The following is a 26093-nucleotide window of genomic DNA, read 5'->3' on the forward strand; positions in this document are numbered from 1 at the left end:
TGTGTTTTAGCCTTCCATCCTCTAATCATCTTTGTTGCTCTTCTCTGCATCCTTTCAAAAGGCAGCTCGTTCATGCAATCTATATCTATATGATATCTATATCTATAGATATAGATATATAGATACAGACATGGCTTTCTTTCTCATAGAACACCCAGAACGGAGTTCCAGCACCTTTTTTTGGATGGAACCTTGTAGGGTTGGCAAGGCGGGTTGTATGACGTGTGTGAGTTCTGGCACCATTTTTTTTTTAGATAGATAGATAGATAGATAGATAGATAGATAGATAGATAGATAGATAGATAGATAGATAGATATAGACATAGACATAGACATAGACATAGACATAGATATAGATATAGATATAGATATAAATATAAATATAAATATAAATATAAATATAAATATAAATATAAATATAAATATAAATATAAATATAGATGTGGGACACAGTGGCTCAGTGGGTTAGGACGCTGAGCTTGTCGATCAGAAGGTAGGCAGTTTGGCGGGTCGAATCCCGAGTGCCGCGTAACAGAGTGAGCGCCTGTTACTCGTCCCAGCTTCTGCCAACCTAGCAGTTCGAAAGCACGTAAAAAATGCAAGTAGAAAAATAGGGACCGCTCCGGTGGGAAGGTAACAGCGTTCTGTGCGCCTTTGGCATCTAGTCATGCCGGCCACATGACCACGGAGACGTCCTCAGACAAGCGCTGGCTCTTTGGCTTTGAAACGGAGATGAGCTCTGGCCCCTAGAGTTGGAAACGACTAGCACGCATGTGCGGGGGAACCTTTACCTTTATAGATATAGATATAGATATGTAAGAGAGAGAGAGAAACTCCAGGTGAGGCGTTATCTATTTTGCTGTTGTTGTTGGCAGTTTTTTTGTCGTTATGATAAACAACAGAAAAGATGGTCGACCACTCTTGCGAGGGGGCGGACAGGTGGTCCTTGATGGAAGAAGGATGCTGGGGATGTTATCAAAGTCCCTCCTCTCAAATCTGAGCTTCCAGTGCCCTCTAGTGTCACTTTATATTGCTACAAGGAAATCTCTGGCGATATTCTACACAGCAAAAAACGGGGGGAGCATTCAGCCAGCAATTTTCCCCACCGTTTTACCTCTTTTGCGACCCTTAACAGGCAGGGATCTCTCCCCTAGTAGTTGCTTCTCCGTGTCCATGTTGATCCAGTTATTTTAAAGCACTTCCCCAGGCTGCGTTTAATGAGAAAAGTTCTCCCAATCCATCTCACACAATCAAGTCTCCAGCGCTGTCAGTCATGGCAGCAACAATCAATTAGCAAATCATGACAAATCTCGAAAACAATCATTGTGTGCCAAATCCAGCCTTTTTCCGTTCTACAATCAAAACCACGTGCTCCTTGGCGGCTCTGCTGAAAACACCATTCTGAGTTGGGCGACATGCACGTTCATTATTATCATTATGGCTGGTCACACAGGTCAGACGGATGCTAAGACTGGATCTGGCATTTTTGTCCACCTTTTAAGTCCTTCCCAAGGATCTGATTTAGGCAGATGTTGATGTCTGAGCATGTTAAAGGTCTTGTTGGAGGACGTAAGCTGTTTCAAGTAAAGCTGTTTTTGCAATTGACTGATAAGAAGTTTGTCAATGCCCATGGTGTTCAAGTGGTCCTCCAGATGTTTTGGGATTGCAACCAAGGCACCTATTACTGCTGATACTCTCTTTGTTTTCTCTTTACTACTAATTATAACCTGCACTGATGATAAGCACCAAGTGCAAAGATATCTTTATCATTTGACCAAGCAATTTGCAAACCTTGACGTAAGAAAGTTACAGAGCAGCTCAGGGACAGACTTGTTGTGATTCAGGGTCAGCCTGTGGGTTCGGCAGTTGGGTCGGACGACTCAGAGGAGGAGGGGGGTGTTGAAGACCTTGCTGGGGGGTTGAAGATCTTGCTGATGATAGCCCCCAGCAAGGCCCCTCTCATCTGGTCACGACGCAGACCCAGCTGTGTGAGCCTGACAGCGTGGATGAAGATGACCCACAGCTGGCTCTGTTCAAGGACGCCCGACGCAGGAGGCAGTCAGTCAGGAGTAAACAGAGGGAGGCAATGGGGCACCTCGGAAGGAGGCACAGAGAGGCCACGCCCTGAACTGTATTTAAGGGGAATGTGTGGGAGGGCTGGTTTGCTGAAGGCAACCGCTTGGATTGTTCCTGCGTCTTAGCTCGTGTTTTATGGTTGGTGTCTTGTCTTGCTCTTGTTTTATGTGAATAAATTTGGCAGGCTTTATTCCAGCCTCTTGCCGTTTGTAAAGGGGTCGTCCCTGCTTTTGCTGCAGGGCCGGTAGCAGGCTGGTACAGAACAAGACTGTTGACAGAAACATGCAAAGGATAGGTTTTTAAAGCACAGGTTTTTGAAGCACGGTTTAAGAGCAAAAGCAAGGAATAATACTCCATTCATTGAGGGATGGACTGAAATATCTACCATGGAGTAAAAGCAATCTCTTTAGGAGGAGCCAGATAATAATCGCAATGCGATAAACCAGCTTTTAAAATCCAACCCAGCTCTTCAGGGTATTAAATAAGAAAGACAATAAACAGCCAACCAGCAGGCTGTTTCAGCAAAATACCAGATCAGAACCAGGGAAACAAGGATGCAGGCAGGGAAGGTCAAAAAACTCAAAATGGTGACCACAGCTGCCCAATACAAGGCCCACCTCTTTTTACGGATGCTGCAACATCCTGAATGATAAGACAAACAAGACTGTGGGAGGGGCAAGTCTCCACTGAGAGCTACAAAATGCTATGAATGCAGGAGAAACTTAATCCTGGCATAATGCAACAACCATGAGCTGCTTCACTTGGATTCTTAGAACATATTTCAGCACCTCTGGAGTCCGCTCCAGAGATCAGCTCAGCTTGGGAACTGTTCTCAAAGACAGGGAACGCAAAGGAGAGACCAACAGGAGATCAAATCCCCTGGGGGATGCGTGCGCCTGCCAGCCACACGCTGCGTCACCAGCTGTTTCCTCTTTGGCTTCTCTTACGCGTTTTAAAACTCATTAGCAAGCTGAGGACAGGGAGAAAACAGCCACTGTCTCTGGGTCCCAAAATAAACGGAAAGTGTCAACAGCTTCTCTCTTGCAAAAAATTAGAAAAGGGTGTTGGGGGCTTCATCGGAGAACATAAATGATGTAGCTGCCTAAAACAACACATGGTTTCTTTTCCCTACATCCTGTAAAATCCACCAGAGCCCAAAAGAGGGTTAAAACCCTCTAAAGTGATCTTTACTAACATTTGCCACAAAGGCCAATGAAGTCCTGGGCTGTGCCAACAGAGGGATAGCATCAGGGGTCAGGTGAAGTGTTAGTACCACTTCATAATGGCTTGGAAAGACCTTATATTGGAATATTACATCTAGTTTTGGTCACCTTGATACAAAAAAAAAAGTTGTTGAGATTCTGGAAAGAGTCCAAAGAAGAGCAATAACATAATTAGGGATCATCTGGAGGCTAAACTGCACAATGAATGATTGAGGGAACTGGGTATGTCCAGTCTAATGAAGAGAAGAACTAAGGGTGACATGACAACCATTTTCCAATATTTGAGGGGCTGTCACAGAAAAGAGAGGATTGATTTATTCTCCAAAGCACCTGGGGGCAGGACGAGAAGTAATGAGTGGAAACATGTCAGAGAGAAAACCAACCTAGAATTAAGGAGAAATTTCCTGACAGTGAGAACGATTAATCAATGGAACAGCTTGCCACCAGAAGTTGTGGGTTCTCCACCACTGGAGGTTTTTAAGAGAGAATGGACAACCGTTTGTCCTGCTTGAGCAGGGGGTTGGACTAGACGACCTCCAAGGTTCCTTCCAACTCTGTTATTCTGTATTCTATTCCGTATCCTCACCAAGCCAGAGAGAAGGGTTAGAATATTGTCCAAAAGCTTTTAAGCATCCCAAGTACCCTTAATGTGTGAAAGTTCAGGAGAAAAAGAAAAGGAGGGGGAAATATATATGCCACAGTTTTTTGCGTATGGCTCTCTTTTTTACCCCCAGCAAACTTTAACTATCTGGGATATCCAGTGGGGAGATGCATCCAACAGACTAAGCTATATTGTATTTAAATATGGTTTATGGGATAAACGGTGGCTCAGACGGATGTGGTGGCTCAGTGGGTTACGACGCTGAGCCTGCCGATCAGAAGGTCGGCAGTTTGGCGGGTCGAATCCCGAGTGCCGCGTAACAGAGTGAGCGCCTGTTACTCGTCCCAGCTCCTGCCAACCTAGCAGTTCGAAAGCACGTAAAAATGCAAGTAGAAAAATAGGGACCACCACGGTGGGAAGGTAACAGCGTTCCGTGCACCTTTGGCGTCTAGTCATGCTGGCCACATGACCACGGAGACGTCCTCGGACAAGCGGACAGGCTCTTCGGCTTTGAAACGGAGATGAGCACCGGCCCCTAGAGTTGGAAACGACTAGCACACGTGTGCGGGGGAACCTTTACCTTTACCTATGGGATAAATCACCGGTCAGCTTTATCAGGTGGACCAGACAGGAAGCACAGCCAGATAGGCTAATTCTCCTTTATTGCAAAGCTACATTAACAGAATCTTGCAAATCTGAAAGTACAAATAATCTGCTGTCTCTTTTGCAGCCCGACGATTTAAGAAAGAGACGTTTTAGAGATTCTTCTACGCGCTTTCCTTTCTCGTTCCTCACTTACAGACAGAAAGCTTGCCAAACTAAAGCGGAAACTTTAGGACTCTCGCCAAACTAAATCAAACAAACCACCTTAGGATTTTCTTCCTTTTTTATGTTTTAAATTTGTGTGCTGCCCATTCCCCTATATTAAGGAGACTGCCGGGTGTGATCTTTGTGACTTCCTTGTGCGATCCAGATCTGGTGGAGCAGTGGGCTAATGCCTCCAGCTGCCTGCAATTAGTGCAGGTTCGAGTCCCACCAGGCTCAAGGTTGACTCAACCTTCCATCCTTCCGAGGTAGGTAAAATGAGGACCCAGATTGTTGGGGGCAATAAGCTGACTTTGTAAAAATGCCGCGGGGGGGGCGGCGAAAGCCCTAATAAGCAGGCATATACATAGAATGAAGGCTATTGCTAAGCACATTGGGTTGTGCTTCTTAGATTGTAAGCCGCCCTGAGTCTTCGGAGAAGGCCGGGATATACGGTAAATGGGATTAAAAAAAATATTGAATCTTCCTTTGGCCCAGTCAAGGTATTACTTTAATAAAGACCCTGGAATTTTTTGGGGGGGAGGGGGGCATGGTTAAACATAACAAGTGTCACTTTGAGGTGTGAAACTGCCACTTGGGTGTTGCAACTCTCTGCTAGCAGTGACAAGTCAGGGTGTCTTTGGGCACGTGTGATCTTTGCAGGAATGCGGAATTCTAGTTCCAGAATTAGATTTGCACCAATCTGCTCCTGCTTTTCCACAGCTGCTGTATTTATTTTCAGAAACATGCCTACCTACCTATGTACAATATTGCTGTTTTTAGATCATCACTGTATTTATCACCTGAACCCCCTTAACTAGCCAATCACATTCTGAGCTTGTATGTTGTGCATGCCATTTGCATAATTATTTTCTTTTAGTATTTACAAACTGCTAGAGAGCTACAGATAGATCCCAGGTGCTTTTTCCTAGTCTATCTATCCAAACGAAGGCAGCCCAGAAGTCACATCCTATCAAAGTCAGCTCGTTTCTGACAAAGCAAAAGAAAGGGCTGTTCGAAACCAAGAATTGGCAGGGGGGGGAAAATATTTCATTGTTGGTTTGCACTATTTCTATATGATCCTATCACAGGGTTCAGGATAAAGTGTTCGCAAGAACACTTGTGAAAGAGTTGTGTAAGATGTAGCAATAGCACGTAGACTTAAATGCCTCTTCATAGTGCTTTACAATCCTCTCTAAGTGGTTTACAGAGTCAGCCTCTTGCCCCCAACAATCTGGGTCCTCATTTTTACCCACCTCAGAAGGATGGAAGGCTGAGTCAACCTTGAGCCAGTCAGGATCAAACTGCTGGCAGTTGGCAGAGTTAGCCTGCCATACTGCCCTCTAACCACTGTGCCACCATGGATAGATGATAGGTAGGTAGGTAGGTAGGTAGATAGGTAGATAGATAGATAAGATAGATAGATAGATAGATAGATAGATAGATAGATAGATAGATAGATTAGATAGATTAGATAGATAGATAGATTAGATAGATTAGATAGATAGATAGATAGATAGATAGATAGATAGATAGATAGATAGATAGATAGATAGATAGATAGATATAGCACTTAGACCAGTGATGGCAAACCTTTTAGAGACCGAGTGCCCAAACTGCAACCCAAAACGCACTTATGTATTGTTGGGTGCTGGGTGGGCGTGGCCCATTGGGTGGGTGTGGCCAATTGGTTGGGTATGGCCAATTGGGTGGGCGTGGCCCATTGGGTGGGCGTGGCTGCAGTGGTAACGGCAGACTGGGTGGAACTATAAAGTTCAATCAATCAATTCCAACTTTCTGAGATCTTTTTTTTTCCTGCGAGAAGTTGAAATTGATTGATTGAGTGAACCTTTTTTTTTTGCACATGGCGGCGGAGGCCTAAAGTGAAAAGGTTTTATAAAACCCAGCTGAAGGCCTAAGACTGGGGCAACAGTGCGCGTGCCCACAGAGAGGGCTCTGCGTGCCGCCTGTGGCACCCATGCCATAGGTTCGCCATCACAGACTTAGACTTCTATACTTATATTCAGCCCTCTCTAAGCGGTTTACAATGTCAGCCTATTTGCCCCCAACAATCTGGGTCCTCATTTTACCGACCTCGGTAGGATAGAAGACTGAGTTAACCTTGAGCTGGTCAGGATTGAACTGCTGGCAGTCTCAAGAATTTGTCTGCAATACTGCATTCTAACCACTGCTCCACTACAGCTCAGTAAAAAAACATTCATGTTTTATGGCTTTGCTCATTTGCCCTGAAATATCCATATTCAAGGGTAGACTATCTTTCTGAAGGATTGAACCTCAAAGAATGGGACAGCAGTGGTGACCACAACCAAATGATTAAAACACTGACCCTTTCTAAGGTGTATCAGTGATAGTTGTAGATGCCATCTTGGTGTGTGTGTGTGTGTGTGTGTGTGTGTGTGTGTGTGTGTGTGAAGTATTTGTCAAGTCTTTTGAATACCTTGCTAGTTAAATCTTCTTTCCTGTCTCAGCCTAACCCAAGGCTATCCGCAGGCTATAGTCACAACTTACAACAGTTTATTATTTGTGTAAATTCTTCAAATTGCTAATGAAGTATTAGGGAGGCTGATATGGCCATTTCGAACTTATTTTGTTCTCATCAGTCAGTCATACCCTTTATCTGAGATTCGAACCTGGGCTAATTATATATTAGGCAGTTGTTTTAACCCCTAGGCCACAGGCTCTTTCTCTCTTTTATTAGCTAGGGAGCAAGGGAGATAAATGTGTTAAGTATTTGTCAAGTCTTTTGAATATATATATGGTGGAGCAGTGGGTGGTGGAGCAGTGGACTAATGCCTCCTTGGTGGAGCAGTGGGCTAATGCCTCCTTAAGTAACACCAGCTGCCTGCAATTAGTGCAGGTTCGCGTCCCACCAGGCTCAAGGTTGACTCAGCCTTCCATCCTTCCGAGGTAGGTAAAATGAGGACCCAGATTGTTGGGGGCAATTAAGCTGACTTTGTAATAATGCCGCTTGGGGGGTGTGTGAAAGCCCTAACAAGCAGGCATATACATAGAATGAAGGCTACTGCTAAGCTTGTAAGCCGCCCTGAGTCTTCGGAGAAGGGCGGGATATAAATGGAATTAAAATAAATAAAAATAAATATATATATAGAGGAACTAACGGGTGGAAGCTTATCAAGAAAAAAAAAGATCCAACTAGAACTGAGTGTCGCAGAACAAATAACAGTCCGACCAGAGGTGGATGGACCGTGGTTCATTTGCATGGTCAATATCAAAGAAAAGAAATCCAAAACATGTTTCTATAGTAAAATTTGTTTAATGAGAAAACAAAAGACCTAGACTGACTACATTCTCTCATCAGGCAGAAGGAGAAAGTAAAACAGAAACTGTGAGAACTTTTTTTAGGCCTGCGCACAAAACAGTTTAAAACCAAAACATTGGCTGGACATAGCTGGAGTCACTATGGTTACAAGATAAGATAATACACAGTTGCAGAGCAGAAAGAGATGTACAATTAGAAATGAGCGAAGCTGGCAAAACTAAAAAACACGCAGTGACACTAAGGAGGAATTTACTGACAGTCAGAACAATTAATCAGTGGAATGACTTGCCTCCAGATGTTGTGAGTGCTCCAACACTGGAGGTTCCCAAGGACAAATTGGACAGCCATTTATCTGAAATAATATAAGGTCACAGGAGGTGGACTAGAACAGGGGTCCCCAAGCCCTGGCTCCGTGGACCGACACCAGGCCACGGCATGCTAGCAACCGGTCTGCACAAACAAGCAAAGCCCCATCCGTGGGATGCAGGCAGCACACAAAACCACACACCCTCCGGTCCGCGGAAAAACCTCTCTCCACGGAACTGGTCCCTGGTGCCCAAAAGGTTGGGGACCTCTGGACTAGAAGACCTCCAAGGTCCCTTCCAGTCCTATGATTCTTACGACGGTAATTGAACCTAGGGTTACAGTAGTAAGTTACACCATTGGTTAAGCAGGTCATTGTGCGACTGACCTGATTTTACAGTATGTCATTTTTTTTGCTGCAGTCGTTAAGTGACACCGCGGGTGTTCAGCGAACCTTTAGTCTGCGATGGGTGTTTTTTTGCTGGAAAATGGAAGTAAATACTAGCTTCCCACAGAAATGTCATCAGTCGGGATCATGTGATCACAAGATGGTGCAAACAGGTGTAAATGCAACGTTCATTGCCAACCGTCCCAAAATGTGATTATGGGACCTTAATGGGGGTCTGGCCATCTGAACTTCAAATCTGGGCCCTAAGTACCTTCTTTGGGGGGGTCTATCTTAACCATAAGAAAGGCTGAGCACCAAAGAATTGAGGCCTTTGAACTATGGTGCTGGAGAAGACTCCTGCAAGTCCCTTGGACTGCAAGGCGATCAAACCGGTCAGTCCTAGAGGAGATCCACCCTGGCTGCTCTTTAGAAGGCCAGATCCTGAAGCTAAAACTCAAATACTTTGGCCACCTCATGAGAAGGAAGGACTCACTGGAGAAGAGCCTAATGCTGGGAAAGGTTGAGGGCAAGAGAAGAAGGGGACGACGGAGAATGAGGTGGCTGGATGGAGTCACTGAAGCAGTAGGCGTGAGTCTAAATGGACTCCAGAAGACGATAGGGGACAGGAAGGCCTGGAGGAACGTTGTCCATGGGGTCGCGATGGTTCGGACATGACTTCGCAACTAACAACAATCTTAACTTCAAAGTAACCCTATCTGCATTATCTGTTCTCCTCTGCCTGGAGAGCAACCTGTGGAGTTGGGCCCCTGTAAGTGTTTCCCAGCCCCAGTTAAGCCTGATAATTAAGATGGAGCTTACCAGGAGAGACATAACAGCTGCTGGTTAACCAGAGAAGGGCGTGTCGGTGCGGAAGCAAGAGAAGAGAGAGGTCAACGCAACTGTGCCGTGTCGGGTTGCGCCAAAAGTTGAGTTGCTCGAGTTTCTCTTCGCAAGGTGGGGCTGAAAGACTCCCACATTTATGGATAAGAAAGATGGTTGACGCACCCTTTGCTGCGTTGATTTGATCCTGGCTTTGATTTTTATTACAGGGAATTCTCGACCGACGACCACAGTTGAGTCTTAAAATTTCCATTGCTGGTTAAGTGATTTTTACACCCATTTTACGACCTTCCTCACCCCGGTTGTTCAATGAATCACTGCAGTTGTTGAGTTAGTAACACGGTGGTTAAATGAATCTGGCTTCCTTACTGACTTGGCTTGTCGGAAGGTTGCAAAAGGTGGTGGTCACGTGACCCGGAGATACTGCAATCAATCTGTCTACCCTTGGCTCTTTTATGACTCGTGGACTTTAACTCCCAGAATTCCTGAGTCAGCATGGGGGAACTATGGCTCCTTCATGACTTGTGGACTTCAACTCCCAGAATTCCTGAGCCAGCATGGGGAAAACTTTGGCCACTTCATGACTTGTGGACTTCAACTCCCAGAATTCCTGAGCCAGCATGGGGGAACTATGGCTCCTTCATGACTTGTGGACTTCAACTCCCAGAATTCCTGAGCCAGCCAGTGGCGTAGCGTGGTGGGTGCAGGGGGGGCCGGGCGCACCGGGCGCAACACCGGGGGGGGCGCACTCGCACTGAGCTGCTCAGGGAGCCCCAAGGGCTGCACAGAGTTGGCTTGGCTCCGCTCTCGAGCTGCTCTTTCTTGCAAAGCGAAATGAGTCCGGCAGGTGAGATGGGCGGCCACATAAACTGAATAAAATAAATAGAAGCGGCCAACTCTCCGCCCAGGCTCAGGCCAACCGCAAGCGCCCCGCAGGCGCCCTGGCAGGTTTGGCCGAGCGAAGACGGACCCGCTGGCCGGCCGGCCTAGCTTCGTGCGCATGCGTGGCTTTATTTAGCGGGGCTCACGTGCGAGCTTGAATGCAGCGGCTCTTGCAGGTCGGAACCCCGCCCAGCCGCCCTCGAGAGGGACCCGGAAGCATCCCGCATGCGCGCGACTCTTCTTGGAAAGTCTACGCCGCTGCGGGGTGCGTCTTTTCAGCGGTGCCGTGACGTCACCGCCCGCCCGCCCCTCTATTTCCGCTTCCGGTTGCCTTGCCCCGGGTGCTGACAACCCACGCTACGCCACTGGAGCCAGCATGGGGAAAACTTTGGCCACTTCATGACTTGTGGACTTCAACTCCCAGAATTCCTGAGCCAGCACGGCTGGCTCAGGAATTCTGGGAGTTGAAGTCCACGAGTCATAAAAGAGCCAAGGTTGCCTACCCCTGACCTAAGTACATGCCAGTTGCCAAGTGGCCAAATTTTGATCATATGATCGGGAAGACGCTGCGGCCGTCATAAATATGAACCAGTTGCCAAGCCTCTGAATTTTGATCATGTGACCTTGGGGATGCTGCAATGGTTGTTAAGTGTGAAAAACGGTCACAAGTCACTTTATTCAGTGCTGTCATAACTTTGAAGAGCCATTAAACAAATGGAAGTCGAGTAATACCTCTATTATTTCATCTTTTCCCTAGGACACTGCCAACCGAAGCCCCACCAAACCAAAACAGAGCTTCAGAGAAAGGGGGGGAAAAGTATCATCGTATTGGGGAAAGTTATTTTTTTTTAAGCTAAGGGGGCAATTTCATCCTCTCTGACCCCAGAAGGACAGGTTGTGGTCTGATTTAAAAGAGTCATGAAATTTGCATTCATTTTTGTTCCCCATTCGCATCAATGTCAAGGTTGAGCAAGACAGAAAATTCCTATTTATTTTTAATAAGTACATTTAGATCCGTATATCACAGCGGTTTTCTAAGGCTCTGCTGCCACAGTAGCCCCGTGGGACTGGCACAACAGCAAAACAAGAATGCAAAGCTGATCGAGTTTTAAAAAAACAAACAAAAAAAAAAACCAAAATTGCGATTCTTTCCAAGTTGCTTGGAGCCCCCCCCCACTTCCCCCAAGGGGTTCTTAGTCATTCCTACTGCCCGTTTCTTCACTCAGAAAAGCTTGGAAGCGTCTGGTTTGCTTAAAGGTCCACAGAACACAGAATAACAGATTTGGAAGGGACCCTTGGAGGTCTTCTAGTCCAACCCGCTGCTCAAGCAGGAAGCCTTACACCATTCCAGACAAACCCAACTTGTCTTCATCTCATCCGCTCCTGTAACTTGCTCGGGTTCCCCTTCCCGTTACCAAACGGTAACACGGCTTCCCCTTTCCCATTACCTAAACGAGGTAGCATCATCGGTGCTAGCACTGCAAGAAAGCCACCAAGCTCGGAGAGCACCAAGCACCCCAAAGTTCAACCCCCAGCTATAAATATTCTCTTCAATCGGTTCTGAGGTTTCTTCCCCTCTCTTAAACCCCAATTCCTGTCTCCGAGTCGGCATCTATTCAGCCCGAGAGACAACTCTGCCAGCTGAGAGATTTGGGGCTGCCAATTTCTCTGTTTTGTTTTTTTGTTGTTGTTGTGGTTGTTGTTCTTTATGACCTTGGAAAGTATTCATTTGAAAGAAGCCTGCATCCATCACCATCCGCTTGGCACGATCATATCCATTTAAAACAGAGGTTATGGCCGTCACCCAGCAGGGTGGGCAGGGATGGAGAAGCAGGCGGTTTACCAGCTCACCGGGACTGGGTGGGAAGGACGCCGGATGAACCGGCTAAAGTTTGGGAATTTTGGGGGGCACCTGGCTGACGGTGGAGCAGAATTATTGAAACGGAGGCAGAGGGGTTAATTGTCCTGAGCCTCAGACTATAAAAGTAGCAGCACCCACTCAGGTTCAGCTCAGGTAGTCCTCGACTTACAACAGTTCATTTAGTGACCGGTCAAAGTTACGACGGCAGCGGAAAAAGGGACCTATGACCGTTTTCCCCACTTACGACTCTTGTTGTTGTTAGTTGCGAAGTCGTGTCCGACCCATCACGACCCCATGGACAACGTTCCTCCAGGCCTTCCTGTCCTCTACCACGACGCTTGCAGCATCCCTAGTGGTCATGTGATCAAAATTCAGACGCTCGGCAACTGGCTCGTATTTATGAGTTCCCGGTGTGTGTGTGTGTGTGTGTCTGTGTGTGTGTGTGTGATGGGATCCCCTTTGGTGACCTTCTGACAAGCAAAGTCAACGGGGGATGCCGGATTCACTTAACAACCGTGTTCCTGACTTAACCGCTGCAGTGATCTACTTAACGATGGTGTCAAGCAAGGTCGTAAAGTGGGGCAAAACTCACTTAACTGCTTAGCAACAGAAATTTGGGTTGCTCGGTTGTGGCCGTAAGTCGAGGACTTACCTGTATTGGAAAGGATCAGAAGGAATTCGAAGTGATAAAGTTGAAATCTACAGTATAGTTTCAACCTACAACCATAATGGAGCCTGCCAATTACAGTGGCAAGACAAGATGGTCGTAAAGTGGGCAATCATGTGACCGACCCAATTTTTTTTTGCAGCAGTTCCTAAACCATTGTTTGCTATGGGGCTTTTTTTTGCCAAAATCTTAAAGATATTCTAATAGGAATAGTACCGTACATACTTGAGTATAAGCCGAATTTTTCAGCCCACTTTTTGGGCTGAAAAATTCCACTTCGGCTTATACTCCAGTCAACAAAAAAAACTTACCGAGGACTTGTGCGCGGCCGAGGCTTTGGTGCTTCCGGGATCGCGCGCACCTCTCCCAAGCCACCGCCGTCTGGAGACCTGACGAAGTTTGGGGAGGTGCGCGCGCAAACCTCCCCAAACGTCGGCAGGTCTCTGGACCTCCACGCCCTGCCTGCCTGCTTCTTTCCGCAGCGGAAAGAAGCAGCCTGCTTCGTTCAGGCTGCTTCGTTCCGCAGCGGAAAGAAGCAGGCAGGCTGCTTCGTTCCGCAGCGGAAAGAAGCAGGCAGGCTGCTTCTTTCCGCAGCGGAAAGAAGCAGGCAAGCAGAGCGCGGAGGTCTGCTTCTTTCCGCAGCGGAAAGAAGCAGGCAAGCAGTGCGCGGAGGTCTCCTTCTTTCCACAGCGGAAAGAAGCAGGCAAGCAGAGCGCGGAGGTCTGCTTCTTTCCGCAGCAGAAAGAAGCAGGCAGGCAGGGCACGGAGGTCCGGAGACCTGCCGACGTTTGGGGAGGTTTGGGGAGGTGCGCGCGAACCTCCCCAAACCTCCCCAAACTTCGGCAGGTCTCCGGACGGCGGCGGCTTGGGAGAGGTGCGTGCGATCCTGGAAGCACCGAAGCAAGTCCTCGGTAAGCTCCGGGCGGTCACTTGCTTCGCGTCTCCTGAGGGAAGGGGGGGCGACTGGAGCGGGCGTGTTTCCTCGCCTGCTGGGCGCCGCGATTTGCCCGGGGAACGCGCGGGCCCCGAATGGCAGCGTGGAGCGAGGAAGCGGACAGCCAGGGCTTCCCCGAGAGCCGTGGCCACACAGGGTATTCCTGTGTATTCAGGCTTGCAAAATGGCGGATCGAGCCTCTGCTGGCGGCAGAGGCTTGCAGAGAGCGGATCCAGCCTCCGCCGGCGGCGGAGGCTTGCAGAACGGCGGATCGGCTTATACTCGAGTCACCAACTTTTTCCAGTTTTTGGGGGTGAAATTGGGGGTCTCGGCTTATACTCGAGTCGGCTTATACTCAAGTATATACGGTATCTGAATTTGCTTTCTCACAGCTCTTTTTCCCCCTCCAACTATAGCAACAACAACAACAAAATAATAATGTTGGAAGGGACCTTGGAGGTCTTCTAGTCCAACCCCCTGCTCAGGCAGGAAACCCTATAGTACCATTTCAGACAAATGGCTGGCCAGTCTCTTCTTAAAAACATCCAGTGTTGGAGCATTCACCACTTCTGGAGGCAAGGAGTTCCACTGGTTAATTGTTCTAACTGTTAAATAATATGTTAAATATTGTTTTCCAAGACAAAAACGAGAGTGCTCTTAGAACAATCTGGGCGTTTTTCCAAGCACGTGAATTTGCCACATCCGAGAAACCTCGCCAGGACTTTTGCCACCTGCAGAATAATTCTGCAAATTGGTTTGGCCGCTGGTTCATGCCTCGCACTCCTATGATTAATTGAATAAGCCACGGCGACTGAGTGGTGAGCTCACACATCATCACGCGCAGCCCAGATCGAGCCAGCCACCTCTGCACGAGCTGAATACTTGATAATTTTTGGATAATTTTCAGCAGATGGCTTTATGAGCCAACAGATCTGCCACTGCTGGGCACAGACAACCCCCAAGTCGGGGATCTAGGATATTTTGGTTCGCGTTAGATTTAGACAAGACTCTTCACATTCCTTCAAGAAGCAGCCTTCCAACGTTGGGTTTTAAGATGGTTTTTAAGATGTGCAGATCTTACATCGGATTAATAGAGGAAAATACAGTTGATCCTTGGCATACAGCCATAATGGACCTGCCCTTTGCAGTCGAAAATTGTGACGGTTGTAAAATCAGTCACCTATGCGAGCAACCCAATTTTATAGCATTTTTTTCCGCAGGGGTCATTAAGCGTAGTTTGCTATGGGTGCCAGTTTCCAGCAAAAATGCAGTCATGTGACCGCAGGGCATGGCAAACCGCTATAAATGCGATCGGGTTGCCGAGTGTGCAAAATTCGATCAAGTGACTATGGTCGAAACTTCAGATCTGGCACCCAAGTCCTCGTTTTCAAGTCCCTTGTAACTGAACGGTCACTAAGGTCGTAAGGGAATGGACCCCCCTGTAATTAAGTAAGCCTTGATCCATTTTACCCCTTTTCTTGCCCTGGTTTGTTGAGTGAATCACTGCAGTTGTTAACTTGTAACGTGGCGGTTAAGCGAATCTGGCTTCCCCCATGGACTTTGATTAGATTAGAATAACAGAGTTGGAAGGGACCTTGGAGGTCTTCTAGTCCACCCCGCTGCTCAGGAAGGAAACCCTATACCATTTCAGACAAATGGCTGGCCAGTCTCTTCTTAAAAACTTCCAGTGTTGGAGCACCCACAACTTCTGGAGGCAGCTTGTTCCACTGGTTAATTGTTCTCACTGTCAGGAAGTTTCTCCTGAGTTCTAGGTTGCTTCTCTCCTTGATTAGTTTCCATCCGTTGCTTCTTGTCCTGCCTTCGGGCGCTTTGGAGAATAGCTTGACTGCCTCTTCTTTGGGGCAGCCCCTGAGATATTGGAAGGCAGCTATCATGTCACCCCTCATCCTTCTCTTCATCAAACTAGACATACCCAATTCCAGCAGCTGTTCCTTATACTCCAGTCCCATGATCATCTTTGTTGCTCTTCTCTGTGCTCTTTCTAGAGTCTCAACATCTTTTTCACATCGTGGTGATGACCAAAACTGGATGCAGGATTCCAAGGGTGGCCTTTGCTTGGGAACAAATAGCAGGAAGAGAGAGCACCATCCTTGTGGTGCATGGATGCCACTGGAGATGTGGGAAGAAGAAAGGAAGGAAGGAAGGAAGGAAGGAAGGAAGGAAGGAAGGAAGGAAGGAAGGAAGGAAAAAAGGAAGGGAAGGAGGGAGGGAGGGAGGGAGGGAGGGAGGAGAAACAGGGTCAAGAAGGAGAAAGCCTGAGTTCCTAACTGGGCAGAAGAGAGAAAGGGAGAAACTGGAGGAGGCTGAATATTCCCTGGCCCAGGAGAGGTACCCCAGTGGCAGTCGTAGGAGAGAAAGGACAGGTGGTGACCATATCCCATTCACATCTGTTGCTCTGCAGATCGGATTCCGCCGGAATAAACGATACCCACCCACTTGCGTTTGTTAGCAAAAAGAAAACTAGTAAAGTTCAACCAAGAGGATAAGTGGTCTGGAGGCTCAATCGTACGATGAACGGTTGACGTACAGGTAGCCGCTGACGTACGACCACAACTGAGCCCAAAATTACTGTTGCTAAGTGAGGATTTTGTTAAGCGAGCTTGGTCCCATTTTGCAACCTTTCCTGCCCCTGTTCTTTAATGAGTCCCCTGCAGTTGTTAAGTTAGTTTGTTAAGTGAATCTGGCCTTCCCATTTACTTTGCTTGTCAGAAGGTCACAAAAGGGGATCATGTGACCCCAACCATCATAAGTACGAGTCAGGTGCCAAGTGTCTGAATTTTGGTCACGTCACCGCGGGGGTACTGCAAGGGTTGTAAGTGGGGAAAACGGTCATAAGTCACTTTTTTTCAGGAACATGAAACAACCTCAAGAGCCCCAGAGAGTATAAAAACCCACTCCCTACATGTGCTTGCTCCTTTTTCTTCCAGAGCCATCTTCCTGTCTGGCTCTCCTCTTCAATAAAGAGCAACCTTCTTTCTAAAGCAGTCGCCACGTTGTTTATTCCCGGCTTGGACTGAACCACGATGAAGACTTTTCCTTCAACAGATCTATACAAAACACTATATTAGGAGAAAATTAAGTTGGCTATTTTGCAGTTTGGCCTGCTGGTGTTGTGATTCATTGTCAGCCTGTGTTCCCAGCAGCTCAGTCTGATGAATCTGAGGAGGAGGAGGAGGGGTTTGAAGAGCCTTTGGTGTCGGAGGGAGGCTCTGATGCACTGCAGGACTCTCAGCCTCGCCCCTCCAGTCATGTTCCTTATGAGGCTCAGTTGTGTGAGTACAAGGTGTTGGACTCATAAGAGTCACAGCTGAATCTGTTCAGAGACACTAGAAGCAGAAGGCAATCCAGCTGAGCAGAGCAGAGCAGAGAAAATCAACGAGGCAACTCAGTGAGAGGAGGAGAAGGCAGTGAGAAGCCACGCCTTGGGAGTGATAATCAAAGGGGAAGGCGTGGGTGGGGCTGGTTGCTGAAGGCAACCGTTTGGAGACATTCTAAGGGAATCCTGGTCTGTTCTTTACTTCTGTTTAACTCTTGTTTGTTGACTCTTGTTTGATATTTTGATTCATTTATTGAAGGAAATATTCTGTTGCTTTTTTGTTTGAACTGTAAATAAATTTGGCTCGGGTTTTTCCAGCCTGTTGACTGTTAAAAGGAAAAAGGGGTTGTCCCTGACACACAAACAGGGCCGGTCGTAAGCTAGAACAGAACAGCTGGGGAAAAAAGCTTTGTGGGGTGAGCTAGCCATCGTAGGTTGGCACCCACAAATTGTAGCCAAGCAAACTGGGCTTTATGTGTTCTGTGAACACAACGATTTCCGCTCATCCTGCCGAATGGATTGGTTTCATCGGATTGGTTTCATTTGTCATCGAAAGGAGGGAGGTGGGAAAATGTGGGGAAAGGGGCGTCTGCAGGGTAAGGTCAACAAAAGTGAAGATGGCAGCCGCGGCAGCGCAGTGGAAGTCTTTGCAAGTGTGTCACACACATGATGCTTATCGAAAGAGACAACTCTTCCATTACACCGTCCTAGTTACCGTCATGACTTTTGACTTACCCTGTGGCTGCATCTGCATTGGAAGATTGCAAGGAGAAATAACCTTAGTCGGTCTTAAAAACAACAACAACAACAACCCATGTTTCTGGCACAGCAAAGGTTATATATATATATATATATATATATGTGTGTGTGTGTGTGTGTGTGTGTGTATACATATGTGTGTATGTATATGTATAGATGTATATATACATATGTGTGTATATGTATATCTATATATGTGTATATGTATATGTATGTGTATATATATATATATATATATATATATATATATATATATATATATATACACACACATATACATATATATATGTCAAATACTTGTTAACTCTTTAGATTACCTTGCTAGGCCCCAAACATGGGGCAAATCTTTATTTCCTGTTTCAGCCTATCTTGAAGGCCATCGAACAGGCAGTAGTCACACCGGACAGCTCATATATTTATGTAAATTACTAACAAAGAATTAAGGGAGACTGAAATGCATATATATATATATGACAAATGCTTGTTAACTATTTTTAGATTACCTTGCTAGGCCCCAAACATATATATATAATGTTTCCCGACAATATTTTCCAATCTGTTGCTCTTTTCTACTAACCAAATCTTCCCTTTTTACCCATTTACAATCTTGGAATTGTGTGTATGGACATTGCGGGGGTGGGTGGGTGGGGGGGTGGGGAGGAGAGATTGGAAACTTGAATGAAATCCCTAAAATTCTCCAGTTTTCTCTGTTAGTCGTTAAGGCACCAGGCTAGAAACCACGAGATGGTGAACTCAAGTCCTGCCTTAGGCAAGAAAAGCAGCTGGGACCAATCACCAGGAGACTGTGAATTCTAGTCCTGCCTTAGGCATGAAATATCGGCTGGGTGACTTTGGGCCACTCAGCAGGAGACCATGAGTTCTAGCTTTGCCTTAGGCACGAAGCTGGTTGGGTGACCATGGGTCAATAACTCCCTCTTAGCCCACCTCACAGGGTTGTTGTTGTGGGGAAAACAGGCGGAGAAGGGAGCCTTGAGCTATTTGTAAAATCAATAAAGGTGGGCTGTAAATAAATATGATAAAAATAAATAAACAACACTGCTTTCCCTCTCCAAGGATCCAAGGCAGTTTAGGTGGGCGTCTTTTCATTTCCATCCCCGCCACAACAACCCTGTAGGGCAGGCAGGGGTGAGCAACTGTGATGTCTTTAAGGCCTGTGGACTTCAACTCCCAGAATTGTAGAGGCTCGGCAATTCTGGGAGTTGAAGTCCGCAGGTCGTAAAGTTGGCATAGTTGCCCACCCTAGCGGTAAGGTAAGCTGGGCAGAGGAAACATGACGGTTCCAAACCGAAGGAGATTTGACAATTGAGTTTGAACATGAAGGGGGGGGGTGTCTGTCTGCTCCTACCTCAAAGCCCCCTTGCTGGTTCTCTTCCCCCCCCCCACTATTTCTCCTTCCTGGCTTTAATCAAGCCGTGTCCCTCTCTGTAGACTTCTAACACAGTTGTTCAAGCAGATGGCCCCAAGAGAAATAAATTCCTGTAATTCAAGCCGCTCAATTAAAGTCGGCCACTGCTCCAGCACTAATGTGTGTCATCTGGAAGACTAGAAAGGGGCAGAATTCTCAAATGTTGCTCAGATCATTTTTACCCATTTCTTTCATTATCACAATTTCGGACACTTTTTGTCCAAGAATTGAAGACAGCGTAGAATGGGGTCTTTCCTATTTGTTTCCCACAACAGTCTTGCAAAGCTGGTGAGCCTTGAGTGGTGCTGGTCGTTCTCGACTTAACAACAGCTCATTTAGTGATCGTTCAATGTTACAACGGTGTTGAAGAAAAGTGACTTATTACCGTTTTTTCACACTTAACGACCGTCGCGGCATCCCCAGGGTCACGTGATCAAAATTCGGATGTTTGGCAGCTGACTCGTATTTATGTCCTGGGGGGGGGGGTCACGCGATCCCCTTCTGTGACCTTCTGACAAGCCAAGTTAATGGGGAAGCCAGATTCACTTCACAACCGTGTTACTAACATAACAACTGCAGTGATTCACTTAACAGCTGTGGCCTGACATTTATTCCCAACCACGTCAAAGAATAGAGGGACGTGGTGGCTCAGTGGGTTAGGACGCTGAGCTTGTCGATCAGAAGGTCGGCAGTTTGGCGGGTCGAATCCCGAGTGTCGCGTAACAGAGTGAGTGCCTGTTACTCATCCCAGCTTCTGCCAACCTAGCAGTTCGAAAGCACGTAAAAATGCAAGTAGAAAAATAGGGACCACTACGGTGGGAAGGTAACAGCGTTCCGTGCGCCTTTGGCGTCTAGTCATGCCAGCCACATGACCACGGAGACGTCCTCGGACAAGCGCTGGCTCTTTGGCTTTGAAACGGAGATGAGCACTGGCCCCTAGAGTCGGAAACGACTAGCACGCATGTGCGGGGGAACCTTTACCTTTACCTAAGTCAAAGAATCACACAATCACAGGCCTGGATGGAAGCCTTGGAACTGTTCCAGTCCAACCCCTGCCCAAGACAGTAGTCCATATACCATCTTGGACAAATAGTTGTCCAAACTTTTCTTGAAAGCCTTCAGTAATGAAGCACCCGCAACTCTGGGAGGCAACCTGTTCCATTGAGTTATGAGCCTCACTGTCAGGAAATTCCTCCTTATTTCCAGCTTGGATCTCCTTCTGATCAGCTTCCATCCGTTGCTTCTTCTTTGGCCTTCAGATGCTCTGGAGAATGGATGCTTTGGCCTTCAGATGCTCTTCCCTGTGACAGCCCTTCAGTTATTGTCTTTAGGACCCACCAAGAACCCACTAAACCAGCAGAGTTTTCCAGGGAATGGGTGAATGTCTGTGGGGATCCTCAATCATCCAGCTCGTGGCTGTCCCAAAAGTGCTTTTCCAAAAGGCAATTGGAAGAAGCTTCTTGGATGAAAAGCGAAACATTTTCAAGGTGGAAAAAAAACCCCCAAGAAAGTCCAGTTGCCTTTTGGGAAAGCGAATGGGTGGTTGGCCGTGTGCACTGCAATATAATTTGTACTTGACGTAGCAACTCCTTATAGAAACTGGATCACCGTTTAGAATGATAAGAATCCTTGTGGCTAAAAAAACCCACCTTCTCTCTTCCTGTCATCAAGTATTTCTAATCTCTCCTCTGGCCCTCATTCTGTCTCTCGAGCCATTTCCAACTCATCCACCTTGCTAAAGCAAGAGAGAGGAGTATGTCTGAAAAATTGACACCTATCCGAAATTAATTCCAAGCTCGGTTCACACTGCTATTTTAAGCAGAGGTGTGGGCAGGGCGAAAACAGACAGGAGATCGATCTAATAAGTACATATAAGCTGGGCTTTGGAGGACAACTCAGCACCAAACATTCACAATTTTGAGCAGGTTTTTGTTGACAGCTTTTTCAAGATTTTAACACCTTCTGGCCAAGAGATCAAGCCGTATCAAACCGGCTTGGCTCCACGTGGCCATCCAGTCGTTCAGAATTTGAGCTAAGGGGAAGGCTGGGTCAGCAATGGGGCACCTGTTTTGCTGCTATCCTGATGGTACAGTCCCATGTCTAAAGGAAAACCACGTGTCTTTCTTGGGCTGGGTTCACACGACATGCGAAGCCGGAAAGGAACAAGTCATTCTGTTGCATACACACAGAGCCTATCGCGAAGAGCAAAGTGCACATGTACACAGCATATCCTTGTTGTTCATTCGCTAAGTCGGGTCCAACTCTGGTTTCAAACCATCTGTCTGAAACAGTATAGGGCTGTGGTGGCGAACCTTTTGGAGACCGAGTGCCCAAACTGCAACCCAAAGCCCACTTATGTATCGTTGGGTGCTGGGTGGGTGTGGCCCATTGGGTGGGCGTGGCCCATTGGGCGGGCGTGGCTGCGGTGGTAACGGCAGGCTGGGTGGGACTAAAAAGTTCAATCAATCAATTCCAACTTTGCGAGAGCTTTTTTTTTCCCCGCGAGAAGTTGAAATTGATTGATTGATTGAACCTTTTTTTTTCCACACGGCGGCGGAGGCCTAAAGCAAAAAGGTTTTATAAAATCCAGCTGAAGGCCCAGGACTGGGGCGACGGCGCGCGTGCCCACAGAGAGGGCTCTGCATGCCACCTGTGGCACGTGTGCCATAGTTTCGCCACCATGGGTACAGGGTGTCCTGCTTGAGCGGGGAGTTGGACTAGAAGACCTCCAAGCTCCCTTCCAACTCTGTTATTCTATTATTCTGACCCCATGGACCATAGCACACCAGGGCCTCTGTCCTCCACTATCTCCCAAAGTTGCCCAAATTCATGTTTCTTGTGTCGATGGACACTATCTAAGCATCTCCTCCCCTGCTCTCCTCTTCTTCCTTTGCTTTCCCTCTTTCCCATCATCAGGGTCTTTTCCAAGGAGTCTTATCTCTTCTCATTTGGTGGCCAACGTATCTGAGCTTCAGCTTCAGTGTCTGTCCTTTCAGAGGGTGGATTTCCTTTAAGATTGATGGATTTAATCTGGGCCTGCTCAACAAACTACGGTCAAGTCTTGGTGGAGCAGTGGGCTAATGCCTCCTTAAGTAACACCAGCTGCCTGCCATTAGTGCAGGTTCGAGTCCCACCAGGCTCAAGGTTGACTCAGCCTTCCATCCTTCCCAGGTAGGTAAAATGAGGACCCAGATTGTTGGGGGCAATAAGCTGACTTTGTAATAATGCCGCTTGGGGGGGGGGGGCGAAAGCCCTAATAAGCAGGCATATACATAGAATGAAGGCTACTGCTAAGCACTGATTTGTGCTTAGATTGTAAGCCGCCCTAAGTCTTCGGAGAAGGGCAGGATATAAATGGGATTTAAAAAAAAAGTCAAACCAGCTTAGCCTGACCGGGGAGCATCGAATTACTCGGAGACAGCAACAACAACAAAAAATCATCTTTCTTTGGGCAAACAGGAGGATGGATGCCTTTTGGATATGCTTGCCTCCTTGAGTTATTAGTTAGAAATCATAAAGGCAGGATACAAATAGATAAATACCTAAGCAGCATCGTGCCGAACGGTTCCCCCCCCCACCAAACCATTTCTGCTCTAAGAAGAAAGAGGAAACTCATGAGTCGGTGGAGGAACGGGACAACCTGGTCTGTTGGCGATTGAGAAGAGTCACAAAGTCGTAAGGCGAAGTATGTAACAGGAGTGACGTCGTCTCTGGTCCCTGACTGGAAATGGGCTGTGTAGAAAGGTTCAACCTCTGCAGAGGATCACGGCAGCTCTACTCCGCTGAGACGTTTCACCAGGCTTCTGAACCAGGGTTTATCCAGCTAACTTCAGGTTTTGCATTCACAGCCTGCAACCTCGACCCTAGACCAACCCAGATTGCTAAGCTAAAAGGTGCTTGCGATGGGTTCACAGCCTGCCCTTCAGAGCAGCCACTTCTGGGTACGGTGGAATAATAGTCTGATCTGGTCTAAGGGAGGTGTGTTTTTTTTAATCTCCTACCGTTTGCCTCGGTGAAACGGGCCACAGAGCCTGCTTGCAACGTCAGCCTGTATTTCTAGAATGGGAGAAACAAGGGCAACAGTGACCCTGAGCATGTACAGACAACCTACCTGTTATCCCTCAAATCACTGCGGTAACCACCCTCTCCTAACCTGCGGGCCAAGCTTAGGATGCCTTATTTCTGACCTTGCACTTGAACTTCAGAACATACCTCTCTCTACGCCTGCAGATTTGCCTACGAGGGCTTTTTTTCCTCATAGAACGCTCAGAACGGAGTTCCGGCACCTTTTTTGGATGGAGCTTTGTAGGGTAGGCAAGGCGGGTTGTATGACATGTGTGAGTTCCGGCACCTTTTTCTTTTACAAAAAAAGCACTGCCTACAACGCTTTGCACGGGTGCGCCGAGAAATATTTCGGGACCTACCTGTTGGACTGCAAAGGCTGCAGCTCCTCTTTCTGAAAGCAGGTGAAGCAGAAAGAATCCATCTCTCCGAAGAGGCAAGGCAAGGGGCGATCCTGGCCAGGCCACCCCTGACAGGCATCAGCATTTTGCAAGGAACGGGAAAGGCTCAGCTGTTCCGGCCCAGCTTCCAAGGGGAAACATTTCGCGCCTTGGCTTCTCCGATTTCCCGCTGCTCCTTCCAGGGTGCAAAAGGTGCCCCCCCTCTTGTGGGGTTGCTCTGCTGGAGATGGAAATCAGGAACTTTAGAGCCGGTTGCTCTGCTGGGCTATCTAGCAAATTCCTCGACAGGTCCCGGCTTCCATTGAAGGCTGACTTTTCCTTGACAAATCGGGGCCACCTTCAGAAGACCTTGCTTAGCAGTTTTGGGGGGTCCTCTTCCTTGGAGAAACTTTGGCGTTAGCTTCTTCTTTGGAGCAGAAGGGAGAGGCTTCTGCTTTCTTTTCCGTGTCTTCCCCTCTTGTTAAATCTTGCACTGGCCTCCTTGTTGCAGGCAACGGACTTCCAAAGAGATCTTACTCCAGAATCAGAGGAGAAGTCAAGAAAGCCAGCAAGCTTGAAAAATTAGAACTCAAGTCTTCCAAGATTTCTCCCATGTCTGTGCTGCCGATGTCCCCTCCCCCCCCCCAAAAAAAGTGGGTTACCACCTGCTGGAGATGTTTGGTCTTCGCTGACTCTGGTTCTTCTGGAGATGATGGGGAAGGACCCATTCAACATAGGTGGCCAAGCCAGGCTTTGCCCTGGGATCTTCCAGACATCCCAGGACAACTTGCCTTATGGAAAGTTTTCTTCTCCCTTTGGGGAAGGGAAGTCACTAACCTTTCAGGTGGTAGACGGCCAGCTCTACACTGTGGACTTCTTGGTCAGGAGGAGAAGAAATGATGCCTTGGGCAGAAGGTGGCACATCTATGAGTGTGTGTGTGTGTGTGTGTGAGAGAGAGAGAGAGAATATGCACACGGAAAAGGAAGGAAGGGAAGGGTTCACCTTGGACAACCGAGCTTGTGTTCCATTCTCCTTTGCCCTGGGAATCAAAACTTCAGGACCTGCTGAATACACCAAGATTCACAGGGCTGTCTGGTTGACCAAGCAACCAGCTCCCTCTGACAGATAAAGCAGGCAGAGTATTAATAGCTCCAGCTTCACGCGGTGAGGCTGGAGCGTTAACTCTTCCCCTGCCGGTGCTCTGGGCCACATGCCTTGAAGACTGAACAGCAGCCTTCATTTGTGTGTGTGTGTGTGTGTGTGTGTGTGTGTGTGTGTGTGTCTTAGAGAGAAGGGGGGGCGGTCTCAGGAAGACCAGTCGCTAGAGGCTGGGGCAATGGGGTGCCCCCCCCTTTGGCAGCAGTCCTGCCTGAAGGAATGGAAGAGAAGAAATATGGCAATCAACATAACTCAAAAACTGGATTGGCTAAATTGGGTTGCAGTGCATAAAAAAAGGGGGGGTCTTAACTCAGCTAGATGGATCCCCAAGACATGCTGGACCTGGCTAAAATAGGTTGTGCTGCTTATGATTCAGCATCTTGTGGCAAACCGGCAACTGCCTTAGCCATTCGATGAATCAGATTCAACACTCAGTCACCGTAAGGTTGGTGGGAATGCGCACAGGAGTGTGTTATGGAAAAGGTAGTAATTATTTACAAGTGCGATCATTATTAAACTTCTATGCCGCCTGATTCTCAAGAATTCTGGGCGAGTTGACCTTAATCAAACAAAGAAATTACAATAAAACACAGAAGTTATTTATTTATTTATTTATTTTATTTAATTTGTATACCGCCCTGCTCCCGAAGGACTCAGGGCGGTGAACAGGGCAATAAATAATACAAAAATACAAAAATTAAGAAGAGATTAAACAATAATGCCCAATAAAAACAGATAGATTTACATAAAAACAGTGATAAAATCCCAAAACCCATCAGACCAGGCCAGCTTGTTCAAGTTTTATTTATTTATTTTATTTTTATTTTAATTCCATTTATATCCCGCCCTTCTCCGAAGACTCAGGGTGGCTTACAAGCTTAGCAATAGCCTTCATTCTATGTATATTTTTTATTTATTTTATTTTAATTCCATTTATATCCTGCCCTTCTCCGAAGACTCAGGGCAGCTTACAAGCTTAGCAGTAGCCTTCATTCTATGTATATGCCTGCTTATTAGGGCTTTCACTTGGGCTTTCCCAAGCGGCATTATTACAAAGTCAGCTTATTGCCCCCAACAATCTGGGTCCTCA

At 47.2% G+C, this 26093-nt stretch overlaps 1 protein-coding gene across 1 annotated transcript in view; it reads right to left on the reverse strand.

Annotated features, from left to right (window-relative positions):
• Window positions 1-23918, reverse strand: part of SBK1 (SH3 domain binding kinase 1) — a gene marked incomplete at its 3' end in the record, with an annotated part of 74922 nt that extends 51004 nt beyond the window's left edge. The window contains exon 1 of the mRNA XM_083373033.1: window positions 23827-23918. Within this exon, the coding sequence (XP_083229159.1) occupies window positions 23827-23888 (62 nt within the window). The 5' untranslated portion in view covers window positions 23889-23918. The remainder of the gene's footprint in view (window positions 1-23826) is intronic.
• Between the last annotated feature and the right edge of the window lie 2175 nt (window positions 23919-26093).

This window comes from Vipera ursinii (assembly GCF_947247035.1).
Source record: "Vipera ursinii genome assembly, chromosome: 13".
Classification (NCBI taxonomy): Eukaryota; Metazoa; Chordata; class Lepidosauria; order Squamata; family Viperidae; genus Vipera; species Vipera ursinii.